The 18473-nt window shown below is 43.8% G+C and overlaps 1 protein-coding gene across 4 annotated transcripts in view; it reads left to right on the top strand.

Annotated features, from left to right (window-relative positions):
• Positions 1 to 18473, top strand: part of fbxl4 (F-box and leucine-rich repeat protein 4) — a 134011-nt gene that overhangs the window by 17141 nt on the left and 98397 nt on the right. For all 4 annotated transcript variants that reach the window (XM_068025930.1, XM_068025942.1, XM_068025931.1 and 1 more), the window contains exon 3: positions 2563 to 2890. In XM_068025930.1, the coding sequence (XP_067882031.1) occupies positions 2563 to 2890 (328 nt within the window). The remainder of the gene's footprint in view (positions 1 to 2562; positions 2891 to 18473) is intronic.

The raw sequence follows: 18473 nt of genomic DNA, 5'->3' as shown, positions 1-18473 counted from the left end.
CCATTTTAGCACGATGCCAGGATTTTACCTGCATCAGCACAGCCTGCAGCTGCATGGGGAGACTGCCAGGTAAACCATGGCGGTCTCCCAGTGGGTCGTGGGGGTTGGGTGGGGTGGTGGTGGGTGAACTTCCTTTCTGGCCGCTCCATGGCCCACAAACGGGTGTCCCAGCGGCAATGACCACCCCCACGGCACCAACACAACTGCTGGACGGTTCATCCCTCCGATCACTGGGGCCGGTTTGATTGGCCCCGGCATGTTGAAAAATTTGTGTACCTGCCCTTTGAGGGTACCTCAATATGGAGGCGCCCTCTCCTCCTCTCTGCAACGTTAGCAGCGGCCACCTCTATCGGTGGTGCTGCCGAGCTGCTGTCTGGGCTGGCAGCTCTGAGAGGCAGGCCACCATCCTGAAATGGATGTCGGTTCCGTCAGTGGCCTCTTAAATGGCTGCCACCAGTAAAATCTCCCCGCAGTCCGCTGTCTGCCCGCGTGGGCACAGGATGTGCTTTTGATCCAGGCGACGGGACTTCCTACCTTGTGGTGAAGTTCAGTCTGCTGTGTTCTAATATTTCCTCAATTCAAAGTGCATTTTGGAAGAGGTATGCATAGCATGTGGAAGAAAAATAATCTAGAAGAAATACAATTTACTCATTGGTGGTCTAATAACTTTCATTTTTTTAAAGAAGTTTTCCTTCCTGCACGAGTCTTTGTGCTGTCTGAGTAGGTGGCTTCTATATAACATATTTATAAAAAAGGAATTCTATGCCTGTAGGGACAAACAGTGCAACTGTGTTCTTGGTAAGATTTGAAAGAGAACTTTTGGTAAGTTGGAGTGCTGATAAATGCAATTTTATTCGAAACAAATTGTTAGATTACAAAACCAGAGATGTCCCATCGAACAGAATTACAGATTTTTATTTTACAGAAGTGTTACAGGGCAGAAGGAGGCCATTCGGCTCATTGTGTCTGCACAGGCTCTCCGAATGAGCGTTTCACCGAGTGCCATTGCTCCACCTTCTCCCAGTAACCCTTCACATTTTCCTTTTCATATAACAATCTCATTCCCTTTTGAGTGTTTTAATTGAACCTGCCTCCACCACACTCTCAGGCAGTGCATTCCAGACATTAACCACTCGCTGTGTAAAAATGTTTTTCCTGTGCCACTGGGTGGCATGGTGGCGCAGTGGTTCGCACCGCAGCCTCACAGCTCCAGCAACCCGGGTTCAGTTCTGGGTACTGCCTGTGTGCAGGTTCTCCCTGTGACTGCGTGGGTTTCCGCCGGGTGCTCCGGTTTTCTCCCACAGCCAAAGACTTGCAGGTTGATAGGTAAATTCGCCATTGTAAAATTGCCCCTAGCGTAGGTAGGAGAATTGAGGGAAGGTGGGGATGTGGTAGGGAATATGGGGTTAATATAGGATTAGCATAAATGGGTGGTTGTTGGTCGGCACAGACTCGGTGGGCCGAAGGGCCTGTTTCAGTGCTGTATCTCTATGACTCATGCTGCTTTTGCTTCTTTTACCAATTACTTTAAATCTGTGCCCTCTCATTCTCGATCCTTTCACGAGTGGAAACAGTTTTTCCCTATCTACTCTGTCCAGACCCCTCTTAATTTTGAATACCTCTATCAAATCTCCTGCCAACCTTCTCTTCTCCAAGGAAGACAGTCCCACCTTATCCAGTCTATCTTCATAACTGAAGTTCCTCATTCCTGGAACCATTCTCGTGAATCTTTTCTGCACCCTGTATAACGCTTTCACATCCTTCCTAAAGCACGGCGCCCAGAAGTGGATGCAATACTCCAGCTGAGGCCAAACTAGTGTCTTATACAAATTCAACACAACCTCCTTGCTCTTGTACTCTATGCCCCTATTAACAAAGCCCAGGATACTATATGCTTTAATAACTGCATTCTCAACCTGTCCTGCCACCTTCAATTATTTATGCACATGTACACCCAGGTCCCTCTGCTCCTGCACCCCTTTTAGATTTGCACCCTTTATTTTATATTGTCTCTCCATGTTCTTCCTACCAAATTGTATCACTTCACATTTCTCCACATTGAACTTCATTTGCCACCTGTCTGCCCATTCCACCAACTTGTCCATGTCCTTTTGCAGTTCTACACTATCTTCCTCAAGGTTCACAATGCTTCCAAGTTTCTTATCATCTGCAAACTTTGAAATTGTGCCCTGTACACCAAGGTCTAGATCATTAATATATATCAGGAAAAGCAAGGATCCCAACACTGACCCTTGGGAAACTCCACTACAAACCTTCCTGCAGCCCAAAAAACATCCATTAACCACTCCTGTTTCTTTCCTGTCACTCTGTCAGTCTATCGTACTGTAACAACATCGTCACGTGGATTGTTCGCTTAGGAAATTACTGAGCAGTTTGTTGCACAATTTTTGTGAGATTCCAGTTAAAGCATCTTTTGTCACAATTTTAGTTAGTTGTATCAAAAAGCCTGGAATTTGAAAATATTGTATGAATAAATGCTTTCAGCTAATAGATTGAAGCTGATTTAATACTGACACCTTTTAATGTTTTGTGTGCCTACAGATGGGAGACACTATGGGCAGGTGACCCTGAGAAAGTGAATGTCTCACAGGCTCGCCAATTTACACCATGCATTAAACAACTTAACTTCATGACAAACTTGATTCGCTTGGAACTGAACAGTTCTCTCCTAGATTACTATACAGAGTTAGATGCTGTCCTGTTACATGGTGTTAGGGACAGGCTTCTTTCCCTGCACAAACCATCTATGTTAGATCTGGAAGATGATGACAAGGATGACCATAGTTTAGAGTTCTTCAATGGGCAATTCACTGGAATAACCTTGCTTGAATGCACCAAGAATGGCTACTTTGAAAAACTGCCTTATGAGGTAAGAAGTTGAATTAAACTGCAATTATTTAATGAAGATTTAATGCAGTATTATGTTAATAGATTTTTATATACATATTTAAATATTACACTTTTTTTGGTCTTTCTTGAGCACTTGAGTCTTGGCCATAAGAATGGATTAGTGACTTACTCCCAGGCCTTTTGCTGTATAATCCATGAGATATGAACTTCTCTGTTGTTGTGGATATGTGCTGTTTTTAATCATCTGCCTGTCACTCTGCATCTAGGTGGTTTAATGTACATCTTGGCTCATTGTGTATGGGATTTTTCCTTCAGCACTGGACATGGTTTCAAGTCACAGAACAGAATTGTCATTCTACCCTTAATGGTGTTTGACTATTGTTTTATTTTTGTAAAGTAGAAACTCCATGGTAATTTTTTAAATGTTTTGAAAAAAACTAGTAAAAGTCTTTGAAATCTCTTCATCAGTATAATAAAAATGAATTGTAATTATACCACTTATTATTATGATAGTATAACATTTACAGTGCCATTTCATTTATAAGTTGTGTGTATCTCTTCATATCTTCAGCTAAGTAGCTATCCATGCATTGGAACCTGGTGTGGGGTGAAAAAGCTGCTATAACTAGATTGTGTACATACCTTTAGGGATGAGTTAGTGCCTTTTTTCAATATTTCCAATCCCCAAACGTTGGAAATTTTCTTGCATGGATATTGCAGCCATCTGACCCCAGGTAAAATTCGACAAACATTTTGAATATGTATGTAAGCCTGTGTTATACACAGTAATTCAAATTGAATGTTTGTAATGCGAAAAGATGGTACAAAATTGTACACAAATAGAAATGTACATTTTGGAATGAGATCAGATTGGCTATTAACAATAATGAGGAAAAATCAGTTACCTTTCTATTTCAATGTTCTTCATTTCTGCTCGCTATCTTCAGGTGATTTCTTGACTGAAGCAGTGGGCAAGTAAGGAATTTTTTCCCTAGATTTTCCCAGTGTCAATCTGTGACTGGTTGATTTGAGGTGCTGTGCCTGACCTACAAGTGCTTGATGCTGATACTGATGAGATGAATTTCCACTCATCTGCCATAACCTCAGCAGAAGAGTCAGGGAAACCCTGGAAAAATAGAAATGCACCCTCTGAATACCCAGAGTGTAGCTGGGGCTGTGTTGATGCGCCCCACCCTGTATTACGAAGGATCATCCTTCAGGCATTTGGTGTCAGCACCAAGCACCCCAGATCAGGTTCAATATAACTGCAGAATCAAGTTTCGACACTGTAACTTAATCTCATCAGGCAGTAACCTGGAACTATATGGGTGCTTCAGGCTGAAGACAGAGGTTCTCAGAATCCTACTGTCAATATTTGTAATACTTTGTGCACAAGCAAAATACTGCAGATGGTGGAAATCTGAAATAAAAACAGAAAATGCTGGAAAGACTCAGCAGGTCTGGCAGCATCTGTGGAGAGACAAACAGAGTTAACGTTTCAGGTCTGTGACCTTTCATCAGAACTTTGATATACTCTTAGTTTGTATATGGGTGGATCAGTTTTAGATAATTTGCATTTGATAGTGAGTTAACTCACTAAAGACATACTACCTGCATATACAAAGTTTCCTGCTTGGCATAGCCTCCCACCAGGAACTGCTCAAACCCATTTAATGTTGGACTTTCTATAAATAGCAAAGAGGAACAACCTTTTCAACCCATCAGTGTAAGCTGCATTTGAACTTGGGAGAAAGGATACAGGCTGTTTCTCTTCCAGCTGTATGACTTTAAAGTTAAAGTTGCTTCCTTTGTTTTAAATCTGATGACTGCACAATTTTGTACAGCTCTGGGGATGAATTGAAGCTTCCTTTTATAGGACCACAGAAATACAATGGAATTTAATTTTAATTGCATCGAATGAGGAACTTGGACTTCACAAACAATTTTATTTTCTGGTCATTGGAGATGCATTCCTGTGAACTGTGACTGCAATACATATGGCTAGCACTGGGTTACAAACTAGTTCTTCCATTTCAGGGATTCACTGGATGCCATGAACTGTAGCAGCAAGCCTTGAGTGTTTACTTAGGTCATCAATCGTCATTTTTTGTAATGAAGTACACAAAATGAAGTATACAAGATTCTGTCTCTCAAAAAGAAAAAGGCATTACTGCTAAAAGTAAGAGTTTTATTTCACAGCCTGGCTGAACTCCATGACCATAAACATGTTAGAATCTGCTGAGTGGCTATAATTTAATCAGATTTCATATTGTGAATCCTTTGAGATATTTGGAAGCTTTTGAAAATGAGCATGCTGGGAACTATATGTGAATTTGTAATTGTGCCTGTTAATGGTAATTACCAGCTCATTCATGTTAAAATGCTGTATGATATTTTAATTGAACTTGATACAAATGTGAATTCTGGAAATCATGTTTGAACTTTTAATTCAGTGTTTACTAACCTGATCCTTGCCCACTGCAACTCTGCATTTTATACCACACATTGGGCTGGATGTTACCTTGACGGTGGGCTTCCTGGTAATGGTCTAGAAGGTAGGGGGTGTCCCTGCCTCGGCTCTGTTTTGGAACCCTGGCCAAATTCCACAACAGGCAGCCAATCAACTGGCAACCGTTGAGGTCCCAGTCCCTTTTAAGGACCCCCAAGAGCTACCGGAAGCTCAACAGTACCAGTAGCACCACTGGGAGCAGTTGCCACTGCTAGTACTATAGGAGGCCCAGGACCAGAAGCAGCACTGGAGCCCCAGACCTCAGGTAAGCGGGGCAAGCTCATTGGGGCTAATCTGGCAGGCCGCAGCGATGGGGGTGGGGGTTTCTTTGCGGAGGGGGGAGCCTTTGCTGCCAGGAACCCACAGATTGCCAACAGAGGAGGGCCCCTCCTACCCACCAGGAGGCCACCTGGTGTCTATGGCGGGACTCCCACCAGCTGCTGGTAAAATACCAGTGGTGGTGGGAAGACTCCCTTAAGTGGCCATTATTTGACCACTTAATAGCTTCAATTTGCCTTTGGGCAGGAAAGCTGTCTTTGGCCTGCCTCGCCCCTGACAAAATCGAAAGGCGTCGGGACAGCGACAGGCACTCCACCCCCCGCTTTCCCTTGCTATTTTATTGGCCCCCCCCAACTCTCCATCCCGCCTCCCAGCCCATCTCCCAAGGGCTGTGAAAATTCAACCCATTGTGTATGTATGGCTTTTCCTAAGATAGCTGGGGGTGGGGTTTCCTGAAGGTTCTCCCAACCTGCCTCTAAGTTCGGGAACCTCAGAGAAATGGTGTAAATGGCCATTTACACCATCAATCTTGCACTAAAGTTATGGCAGGTTATCAGGAGAACATCACAGAAATTCTACTGCCTGGTATTCAAAACATATTCTGAAGCCATTCTTTAATTTCATTCCACCATTAATTATCTTGACAATTGCTTTGATGTTTTATCCTGGCTAATTAACATCTTTGGTTCAGATGGATTTCAAATTTTTTTCTGCTTCCTTAAGGGTCATTTAGAAAGACCCATATTGAAATTTCCTGTTTTTTTAACAAAGTACAGCTTAGAATTTTTTTAATGCCTGCCACCTAGAAAATTCTACATCACCTCCTAACTCTGTTTCAGTGCTATATCTCTCTATGACTCTGGAGAAAACTAGGTACCAGCATTTTTTTAATGTTGTATTTGTTAGTGTTGTGAAATGGGTTTTTTTTCACTGTCACTGTTGCTTTCTTCCATGCTGTTGTTTTATTCTGTTGCATCTGTTTGTTGGCTTTACTGGTTCATTGATTTCAGTGAACATTCGTTTGTTAATTACAAGTTTAATAGTAGTAGTAAATGCTATCGTTCATAATTAAATGCGGATTTTCTTAAGAAAAAGCAACGAGGTGAGAACTTAAATCAGAAGATGTATGAAACGGTACAGGGCTAATTTTAACTTTGGACCACAGTGCTAACTGGGTGATACTGGGTCAACTTCCCATTATACACCTCTTCCTCTTTTTATTTCCATTGACTTCAATGGCCAGTCCAATTTTTGCCCCTTTTTACACAATTGCCAAAGGTCATAATTACCCTGGTACCTGTTATGGCCTCCTTTTGCATTCAGTGCAAAATGTGCTGGCAATGGACTGCTGTATCTCTCCTTCCTTCAACATGAATAAATTACTTTGTATTTCTTTTGTGCATTGTCAGTGGCAAAGAAGCCCAAGGGCATTGATGCAGATGGAGAATAGCGAATCGAGACAAACTGATAAATCAAATTGCCACGTGCCACTCAGTCAGGAGTGAAGATGGTGCGTTTGAGTTCAATGGAAGTGGTCATAGATAACTTGATTGAGATAAACTGAGGAGAAATTGAAAAATATGGAGGTGAAAGACACAAAATAGAAACTTTGAAGGACTGTTCTGTAGGGCGGAAAGTATGGAGTCTTTTCAAGAAGGTTAATATAGTAATCAGGTATAGTGCAGGAGACTGCAAAATATTTCTAAAGAGAGCAAGATTAAATATGAAATCATAAACTCATTGGGCTGAATTTTATGTGCTTGCCACCAATTTCGGCAGCAGGCAAAAGAAAAGGCAGCCGCATGTTGCAGAGCCACCGCAATCAACGTCTGGCGGCTCATTTAAATAGCCTGGGTGGGCTGCCCCCCCCCCCCCGATCACGCGAAGGGGGCGGGCTGTCCTTCCCCAGCAATGGCATCAGCTGCCAGTGCGCAGGTGCTGGTGCCATTTTTAAAGGGCTGTTGGCCCTACCGGGAAATTTAAATATTTGAAGGGAAATGGAATTTAAATAAATAAATACATCTCTTCCTCTCCCACGCCTCCCAATAACAATTAAATTAATTATTTGCCCTTTTTTCCCCCCCAAATCACTTATCTTTACCATCTGACCTTCCCCACCCACCCCACCCAAACTAAACACACTTTCAACGCCAACCTTTCCCACCATCCTCTGCACCCCTGACGTTAACGTGACCCCATTTTCCGTCCCCACTCCCTGGCACTGATAAACTTACCTTCTCCCCCCTCCACCCCAGTGTGGCGCCTCGTTTCCCCAGATGGGGATCTGAAGGTGCTGGAGTGCTGGCCACCGGGCCGAAGATCGCAGCAGGACATCAGACAACGACTGAGTGTCATTAATTCATTCATTTTAATTTATTTTAATATTCAAATTGGGGTCCCGTTGCCAACTGGCGGGGGGGTGCTGCCACGAGGCCTCGCACCCGCAGGTAATATTGGGCCGGGCTCTCCCAGCATCGGGTTCCGTGGCGGCCCTCTCCCAGAGGCATCTTCAGGCCCTTCCTGCCACAGTACCTGACGCCTGGGGGAGAACAGAATCTAGCCCATCGAGTCACTATTTGAAACATTTGTACTTTTAATTCATTTTTTCACAAAAAAAAAAGCTGTGAGCGTGGGCTGAATTCTCTGGGCCCCCGAGACGGGTTCATTTGTGGGGGGGGCCCATAGAATTGCAGCAGGGGGCAGAGGGCTGTTGTAATGCAATTTTGGGGGTGGGATAGACCAAAGGTAGTCTTCATGCCATTAATGCCTTATTTATTTTCCCATGTGTATTTCCTCCCACCTCCCCACCACCATCTTCCTCTCTATTGATCTACATAATGGCTGCCATCTTGCAACGAAGGCCCTCCACAACCGTGTCCTGCAGGAATGTTAAGTCTGCTTGATCAGCAGCTTTTCCACCATCTTAAACATCAGCACACTGTGCTTATCCATTATTTGTGTACTATCTAGGATGCTCTGCAGCAACTTGCCATGGTTTCTTTGATAACACCTCCCAAACCTGAGTCCTGTTTCATCTAAGGGAAGAAGTCGCATTGCAACACCATCACCTCCATGCTCCTCTCCAAGTCACACATCATCCTGACTTGGATATATATTGCCATTCCTTCAGTGTCACGGGGTCAAATTTCTGGAACTCCCTACCTAACAGCATTGTGGGAGTACCTTTACTTCAGTAGTTCAAGAAGAAGGTGGTTCACTACCATCTTCTCAAAGCCAACTAGGGTTGGGCAAAAATGCTGGCCTTGCTAACGATGCCCTTTTCCCAAGAATGAGTAATTTAAAAAAAAGAAATTCTAGACTTCACTAAAACCAGGTTTACCAGATGATTTTTTTTCTCCCTCAACAAGGCCGCCCTTTCCTCGCTTTCTTCATCCTGCTCTTTTCCGCCATCTTTTGCAACACTCTTGAGACATGTCTCTTCACTTGAAGGGGGAGGGTGAACAGCTAGCAGTCGTGGTCCATATCGGAACCAATGATATAGTTAGAAAGAGGGATGTGGTCCTCCAGTCAGAATTTAGGGAGATAAGTAAGAAATTAGCAAGCAGGACCTCAAAAGTAGTAACCCCTGGATTACTCACAATGCCACATGCAAGTGAGTGTAGAAATAGAAGGATAAGACAGATGAATGCGTGGCTGGAAAGATGGTGCAGGAGGGAGGGCTTTAGATTCTTGGGACATTGGGACCAGCTCTAGGGGAGATGGGACCTGTACAGGCCGGATGGGTTGCACCTGAACAGAGCCAGGAGTTAGTTCCTTGCAGGAGTTTTGTTACTGCTGTTGGGGAAGGTTTAAACTAGTTTGGTAGGGGGGTGAGGACCTGAGGGTAGACTCAGTTGGGACAAAATCAGAAATGAAAATGGAAGGCAGAAAATTAATGGATAAGTCAGGAAGACCGAGGAAACAAAGGTTAGACATAAAAATTTGGCAGTGCTCAAGGTTATCTGTTCAATGCAAGGACTATAGCAAATAAAGCAGATGAGCTGAGGGCACAGATAGACACATGATATCATAGCTATTACAGAAACATGGCTTAAGGAGGGACAGGAATGGCAGCTCAACGTTCCTGGTTACAGGGTTTTCAGACGCTATAGGGAGGGGGATAAGAAAGAAGGGGGAGTGGCAATTTTGGTCAAGGAATCTTTTATAGCTGTGAGGAGGGTTGACATGTTGGAAGGTTCATCAAATAAGGCCATATGGATTGAGCTAAGGAACAAAAAAGGGGCAATCACACTGCTGGGAGTGTACAATAGACTGCCAAACAGTCAGAGGGAGATAGAAGAGCAAATATGTAGGCAAATCTCTGAGAAGTGCAAGAACAATAGGGCAGTAATGGTGGGGGATTTTAACTACTGTAATATTAACTGGGATAGTTTGTGTGAAAGGAATTGAGGGAGCAGAATTCTTGAGGTGCATTCAGGAAAACTTTTTTGGCCAGTGTGTAGCAAGTCCAACAAGAGAGGGCACAGTTTTAGACTTAGTTTGAGGAAATGAAGATGGGCAGGTGGAAAGAGTGGCAGTGTGAGAGCATTTTGATGGTAGTGATCATAATTCAGTCAGTTTTGACATAATTATGGAAAAGGAAAAGGATAGAACAGGGGTTAGAGTTCTCAATTGGAGCAAGGCCAATTTTAGTAAACTGAGGAGTGATTTAGTGAAATTGGACTGGAAACAGCTACTTGAAGGTAAGTCCATGTCAGGCATTCAAAGGGCAGATTCAAGGGATTCAGAGTAAACATGTTCCCACAAAGATAAAGGGTGAGATGGCCAAATCGAGAGCCAATGGATGTCAAGGAGCCTACAGGGTAAGATGAGGCAGAAAATGAAAGCTTATGTCCAACACTGAGAACTCAATACTACAGAAAGCCGAGAGGAGTACAGAAAGTAGAGGGGTGAAATCTAAAAGGAAATTAGGAAAGCAGAGAGGGCATGAAAGAATATTGGCAAGGAAAATCAAGGTGAACCCAAAGATGTTTTATCAATGCATTAGGAGTAAAGGGATAACTGAGGAGAGAGTAGGGCCCATAAAAGACCAAAAAGGTAACCTATGTCTAGGGGCGGAAGATGTTGTTATGGTTCTTAATGAATACTTTGCGTCTGTCTTCACAAAAGAGGGGGACGATGACGATATTGTAGTTGAGGAGGAGTGTGAAGTGTTGGACGTGATAAAGATAGGGAGAGAGGAAGTATTAATGGGATTAGCATCCTTGAAAGTTGATAAATCACCTAGGCCAGATGAAATGTACCCTAGGCTGTTAAAAGAGGCAAGAGAGGAAATAGCAGAAGGTCTGACCATCATTTTCCAGTCCTCACTGGATACAGGTGTGGTGCTGGAGGATTGGAGAACTGCTGACATTGTACCTCTGTTTAAAAAGGGAGTGAAGGACAGAACAAATAATTACAGGCCAGTCTGTCCAATCTCAGCAGTGGCAAATTATTGGAATCTGTTCTGAGAGACAGGATAAGCTGTCACTTAGAAAGGCACAGGTTAATCAAGGATAGTCAGCATGGATTTGTTAAGAGAAGATCTTGTTTGACCAACTTGATTGAATTTTTTGAAGAAGTAACAAGGAAGATAGATGAGGGTAGTGCAGTTGATGTGGTCTGCATGGATTTTAGCAAGGCTTTTGACAAGGTCCCACATGGCAGACTGGTTAAAAAGCTAAAATCCCATGGGATCCGGGAAAATGCAGCAAATTGGATACAAAATTGGCTCAGTGGCAGGAAACAAAGGGTAATTGTTGACAGGTGTTTTAGCAACTGGAGGGTTGTTTCCAGTGGTGTTCCGCAGGGCTCAGTACTGGGTCCCCTGCTTTTTGTGGTGTATATTAACAATTTGGATGTAAGTGTGGGGGCATGATCAAGAAGTTTGCAGACGAGGTTATGCTGGAACTGTATAACTCATTGGTTAGGCCACAACTTGAGTACTGTGTGCAGTTCTGGTCACCTCATTACAGAAAGGATGTAATCGCACTGAGAGCGTACAGAGGAGATTTACGAGGCTGTTGCCAGGAAAAATGCAGCTATGATGAAAGATTGGATAGGCTGGTGTTGTTTTCCTTGGAACAGAAAAGACTGAGGGGCGATCTGATTGAAATGTACAAAATATTGAGGGGCCTGGATAGAGTGGAGGTGAAGGGTCAGTTCACCTTTGCAGAGAGGTCAGTGACGAGGGGGCATAGATTTAAAGTGATTGGTCGAAGAAATAGAGGGGAGATGAGGAAAAACTTTTTTCATCCAGAGGCTGGTTGGGGTCTGGAACTCACTGCCTGAAAGGGTAGTTGAGGCAGAAACCCTCAACTCATTCAAAAGGAGTCTGGATATGCACCTCCAGTGCCGTAAGCTGCAGGGCTACGGACCAAATGCTGGAAGGTGGGATTAGAATAGATAGATCGATTTTCGGCTGGCACAGAAATGATGGGCCAAGTGGCCTCTTTCTGTGCGTTAAACTTTCTATGATTCTATTTACCTGAGAAGCTGTGATTCTCGTGAAAAGTGCTAAGTTGCCAGAGCTGGTGGAACCATACCCCAGAATAAGTCAGCACCTTTAAGTGAGGGAAAGGAGACAAGTGTGGAAAATTGACAGGAAAGGTTCTTCCTTACGATAACAAAGAAAAAAAAATCAGGGATTTTAGTCAACACCTGAAGTTACATAATTGTCTTTTGTTAAGTGTCTAATTACTGTTCTGTTCCAGAAAGCCAGACGATGAAGGATCGAACTGAAGCCTAATCATTAAGCACTTTATAAGCACATTGCAAACGAGCATCTCCTAACCCAATCACAGTTTTAGTCTGCTTCACCTAAACAAAATTAAATTCTCAATTACTATACAATGAACAAATACATATTGTAATTGTTCTCCAAACTACAACATGAATCAACTAATTGTTCAGATGGTGACACAAACAATTTTTAAATGAAAACTTGCAAATTGTATTGATCAAGAAGTTCTGATGGAAATTATGAAACTGGCACAGTTTTCTTTTCACTGTTATGCAGAATGTTTTTATTTCCTCTCTGGTGGTGTGTGTGATAGTAGATGTGTGTATCAACTGATGTACCGACCACTCCCTGGTGTGCAGCAAGGTTAGACTCAAACCAAAGAAGCTGCATCACTCCAAGCAGAAGGGCCACCCGTGCATCAACACGAGCAGAATGTATGATGGCATTAAGAGAGATTTTGGGCCAACCATCAAGAAGATCGCCCCCCTCAAATCTAAATCAGGGGACACAATCAGTGACCAACGCAAGCCAACGGACCGCTGGGTTGAGCACTACCTAGAACTGTACTCCAGGGAGAATGTTGTCACTGAGACCACCCTCAATGCAGCCCAGCCTCTGCCAGTCATGGATGAGCTGGACGTACTGCCAACAAAATCGGAACTCAGTGATGCCATTGATTGTCTAGCCAGCGGAAAAGCCCCTGGGAAGGACGGCATTACCCCTGAAATAATCAAGAGTGCCAAGCCTGCTATACTCTCAGCACTCTACGAACTGCTTTGCCTGTGTTGGGACGAGGGAGCAGTACCACAGGACATGCACGATGCCAATATCATCACCCTCTATAAAAACAAAGGTGACCGCGGTGACTGCAACAACTACCGTGGAATCTCCCTGCTCAGCATAGTGGGGAAAGTCTTCGCTCGAGTCGCTTTAAACAGGCGCCAGAAGCTGGCCGAGCGTGTCTACCCTGAGGCACAGTGTGACTTTTGAGCAGAGAAATCGACCATTGAATGCTGTCTCCTTTCGTCAGCTACAGGAGAAATGCCGCGAACAACAGATGCCCCTCTACATTGCTTTCATTGATCTCACCAAAGCCTTTGACCTCGTCAGCAGACGTGGTCTCTTTAGACTACTAGAAGAGATTGGATGTCCACCAAAGCTACTAAGTATCATCACCTCATTCCATGACAATATGAAAGGCACAATTCAGCATAGTGGCGCCTCATCAGACCTCTTTCCTATCCTGAGTGGCATGAAACAGGGCTGTGTTCTCGTACCTACACTGTTTGGAATTTTCTTCCTGCTGCTCTCACACGCATTCAAGTCTTCAGAAAAAGGAATTTTCCTCCACACAAGATCAGATGGCAGGTTGTTCAACCTTGCCCACCTAAGAGCGAAGACCAAAGTACGGAAAGTCCTCATCAGGGAACTCCTCAATGCAGCATCGTCAGCAAAAAGATCTCGCACTGAAGTGTGTCTGCAGAGTCTTATCGACAGGTTTGCGGCTGCCTGCAACAAATTTGGCCCAACCATCAGCCTCAAGAAAATGAACATCATGGGACAGGACGTCAGAAATGATCCATCCATCAATATCGGCGACCACGCTCTGGAAGTGGTTCAAGAGTTCACCTACCTAGGCTCAACTATCACCAGTAACCTGTCTCTAGATGCAGAAATCAACAAGCGCATGGGAAAGGCTTCCACTGCTATGTCCAGACTGGCCAAGAGAGTGTGGAAAAATGGCGCACTGACACGGAACACAAAAGTCCGAGTGCATCAAGCCTGTGTCCTCCAGTACCTTGTTCTACGGCAGTGAAGCCTGGACAATGTATGTCAGCAAAGAGCGACGTCTCAATTCATTCCACCTTCGCTGCCTCCGGAGAATCCTTGGCATCAGGTGGCAGGACCGCATCTCCAACACAGTAGTCCTTGAGGCGGCCAACATCCCCAGCTTATACACACTACTGAGTCAACGGCGCTTGCGATGGCTTGGCCATGTGAGCCACATGGAAGATGGCAGGATCCCCAAGGACGTATTGAACAGCGAGCTCGCCACTGGTATCAGACCTACCGGCCGTCCATGTCTTCGCTTCAAAGACGCCTGCAAACGCGACATGAAGTCCTGTAACATTGATCACAAGTCGTGGGAGTCAGTTGCCAGCGATCGCCAGAGCTGGTGGGCAGCCATAAAGACGGGGCTAAAGTGTGGCGAGTCGAAGAGACTTAGCAGTTGGCAGGAAAAAAGACGGAAGCGCAAGGGGAGAGCCAACTGTGTAACAGCCCCGACAACCAATTTTTTCTGCAGCACCTGTGGAAGAGTCTGTCACTCTAGTATCGGCCTTTATAGCCACTCCAGGCGCTGCTCCACAAACCACTGACCACCTCCAGGCGCTTACACATTGTCTCCCAAGACAAGGAGGCTAAAGAAGACTCAAGTCTTTTTAAATTGTGAAATTTGCATAAATATGCATTTATTACAATTCACCAAACTTCTCTATTATTTTCAGTGGAAGGAGGGGGAGAGCTGTTGCCCAATTTTTCTGTTCCTTGTCAATTTGTATAGAAAACAAGACGAAATTTCTACAACTTTTATTTTTTGTCATCACGTCTTTGAAAGGCCTCATAAAGATCCCTGTCTTCAACAGCTTTCACTCTCATGTTTATATTTCCGGGGTCATCTTTGTGTGATAGACTGAAAATCTGCAGATCCATCATATGCCATGAAGATTCCTTCCTCTCGTGTCAACGATTTCTGATTATTGAAATGTTGCTATTTATTAGTTTCTCCATTTTTAATGCTGAGGATGGAGTTAAATGCAAATTCCATTCCTGGTTCTTGTAAACCAATGGCACTGAGGATCATGACACCAACATCCATGGAGAAGAGCTGCTGCATTTTTCATGGTGAGACCTGTTTCCTGGGGACAAGACTGTATATTGGATTCATAATCTACAGAATGTCTTTCATGTAAGAGTGCCTTTTGATTATGCTGTGATCATGAATCTAGCTCTTTTCATTTCATAATGGTCCGTGATATTTGAGAAAAGTGATAGAATGACATGTTTGACTTGAGGCTGTTGTTACTAGTTCACCGGACTTATTGAACTTCTGCAACCCCATCCAGTTGAAGACTTGTTCTTAGACTTCATAATTGCTTGTTCAGTCTAGCACCTATAGAGGTAAAGAAAAAAAAATCTAAAAACTGCTTTTACAAAAATTCTTGAAGGATTGGAGAAGTTGTTCATAGATTCCTGCTTCTGAATCCATTTCGTGTTGCATCTGGAAGGAGAATTGATCACATTTGCTTCACCTCATTAACACAAAGGGAATAAAAGAATTTTATATTTAGCTTGTGCATGATGAGAACACTTGCAAGTTGTGCAGCATTTATTAGTAATACAGTAACCATATTGTTCATATGCTTCTGGTTTCATATATTGAGATTTAATTTTGTTGTCCCAAGTTTCACTTAGTGATCTGTTTTACTAAGGACGATTTTTTTTAACTTGTTCTCAGGACGTGGGCAACACTGGCAAGGCTACATTTATTGCCCATGCTTCGTTACCCTGAGAGAGTGTTGGTGGGCCTGTTTAAATTGCCATAATCCTTTTATTGGTAGTATTCCTACAATGGTGTTAAGAAGGAAATTCCAAGACAGTGATCCAGTGACAATTAAGAAACTCTATGTCTATGTAAGGATGGTGTGTTACTTGGAGGTGATTGTGTTCCCATAACATTGCGACTCTAGTCTTTCTCCGTGGTAGAGGTCATGAGGAAGGAAGATGCTGTCAAAGTAACCTTGGTGAGTTGCTGCAATGCATCCTATAGGTTGTACTTACTGCAGCCATAGTATCTAAGTGGCGAAGTGTTTGGAAATTGAGTCCAGTGTCAAAGATGCCGATCATCGCTTTGCTACTATGCTAAAAGGTCTTCCTTATGAAGTATAGCAAAGAGACCATTAAGTCTTTCATAGTTGTTGCCTGTCTTTTGCAGGGTGGAAGTTACAGAATTTTCGCCAGTATCAATTTTGTGTTGATGCATAAATTGTCAGATTAGTTAAATTGGTAGTGCTCTTGTTTCTGAATCACAAAGTTTGAATGAAAACCCCAGTTGACTTGAATGCACAATCTAGGCTAACACGCCAATGTTGTACTGAGAGAGTGCCCCATAGTCAGAACTCAAGTCTTTTCATTGCGACATTAAATTGAGGTTTACTTGTTTAGACAGATGCAGAGATCTCATGGCACTATTTGATGAACTGTTGTGGATTTCACAGTGTGTTCTGGTTAACAGTTCTCCCTCAACGAACACATTCAGATGAAACAGATGAACTGGTCATTTTGCTTATTTGTTGTTTGTGGTTTTGTGCTCTCTCCAAATTAACTGCTGTATCTGTCTCTATGTAACAATATTGACTACACTTCCAGATGTCGTTCAGAAAGAGGATGAGAGTGAAGCACTATGTAAATGAAATGTTATTTCCTTCCCTTTTTTTCCTTCCCTCACCAGTTTCGTTCAACAGTTGGTCAGTTTGGGTTTCGCCAGTGCCACTCAGCTCCTGATCTCATTACAGTCTTAGTTCAAACATGGACAAAAGAGCTGAACTCAAGAGATGAGGTGAGAGTGACTGCCCTTGACATCAAGGCAGCATTTGACCAAGTATGGCATCGAGGAGCCCTAGTAAAACTGAAGTCAATAGGAATTGGTGGCAAAACTCTCAGCTGGTTAGAATCATACCTAGCGCAAAGGAAGGTGGTTGTGGTTGTTGGAGGTCAATCATCTCAGCTCCAGGATATCACTGCAGGAGTTTCTTGGGGTAGTGTCCTAGGCCCAACCATCTTCAGCTGCTTCATCAGTGACCTTCCTTCAATCATAAGGTCAGAAGTGGGGATGTTCGTTGATTGTGCAATGTTCAGCAACATTCGCAATTCCTCACATACTGAAGCAGCCCATGTAAAAATGCAGCAAGACCTGGACAATATCCAGGCTTGGGCTGAAAAGTGGCAAGTAATATTCGTGCCACACAAGTGTCCCGCAATAACCATCTCCAGCAGGAGAGAATCTAACCATCTCCCCTTGACATTCAATGGCATTACAATCGCTGAATCCCCCACTATCAACATCCTAGATGTTACCGTTGACCAGAAACTGAACTGGAGTAGCCATATAAATACCGTGGCTACAAGAGCAGGACAGAGGCTAGGAATCCTGCGGCAAGTAACTCGCCACCTGACTCCCCAAAGCCTGTCCACCATCTACAAGGCACAAGTCAGGGGTGTGATGGAATACTCTGCACTTGCCGGCATAGGTGCAGCTCCAACAACACTCAAGAAGCTCGACACCATCCAGGACTAAGCAGCCAGCTTGATTGGCACACCATCCACAAACATTCACTCCCTCCACCACCGACACACAGTGGCAGCAGTGTGCACCATCTGCAAGATGCACTGCAGCAACGCACCGAGACTGCTTAGACCAGTACCTTCCAAACCGCGACCTCTACCAACTAGGAGGACAAGGGCAGCAAATGCATGGAAACACCACCACGTGCAAGTTCCCCTCCAAGTCACACACCATCCTGTCATGGAACTATATCGCCGTTCCTTCACTGTCGCTGGGTCAAAATCCTGGAACTCCCTTCCTAACAGCACTGTGGGTGTGCCTACCCCACATGGACTGCAGCGGTTCAAGAAGGCAGCTCACCACCACCTTCTCAAGGGCAATTAGGGATGGGCAATAAATGCTGGCCTAGCCTGCGACGCCCACATCCCATGAATGAATTTTTAAAAATCTATATAGACCAATTTATCCATTTTAAATAATCCTGCTACAGTGATGGCTATGGTAATTAACCATTGCCCACATAACTGGTATTACTTTTGCTCTAGACCCTATTTCTTTGTCATTAATTTTTTATGATTTGTTCCTTTAAAATATCACAATTAGCATCAAATGATGTAGCATGCAACTAAATTACCTCCTCTCTACAGAAAATCAGCACTCTTCTTTGAAGAGGAAGCACTGTTATCTGTTGCTGTCCTACCAGAGGACAAGGAGGTAAAGGGTGTAAT

Source organism: Heterodontus francisci, chromosome 3 (genome assembly GCF_036365525.1).
Source record: "Heterodontus francisci isolate sHetFra1 chromosome 3, sHetFra1.hap1, whole genome shotgun sequence".
NCBI classification, from domain to species: domain Eukaryota; kingdom Metazoa; phylum Chordata; class Chondrichthyes; order Heterodontiformes; family Heterodontidae; genus Heterodontus; species Heterodontus francisci.
This window is presented reverse-complemented; position numbering and strand designations above follow the sequence as displayed.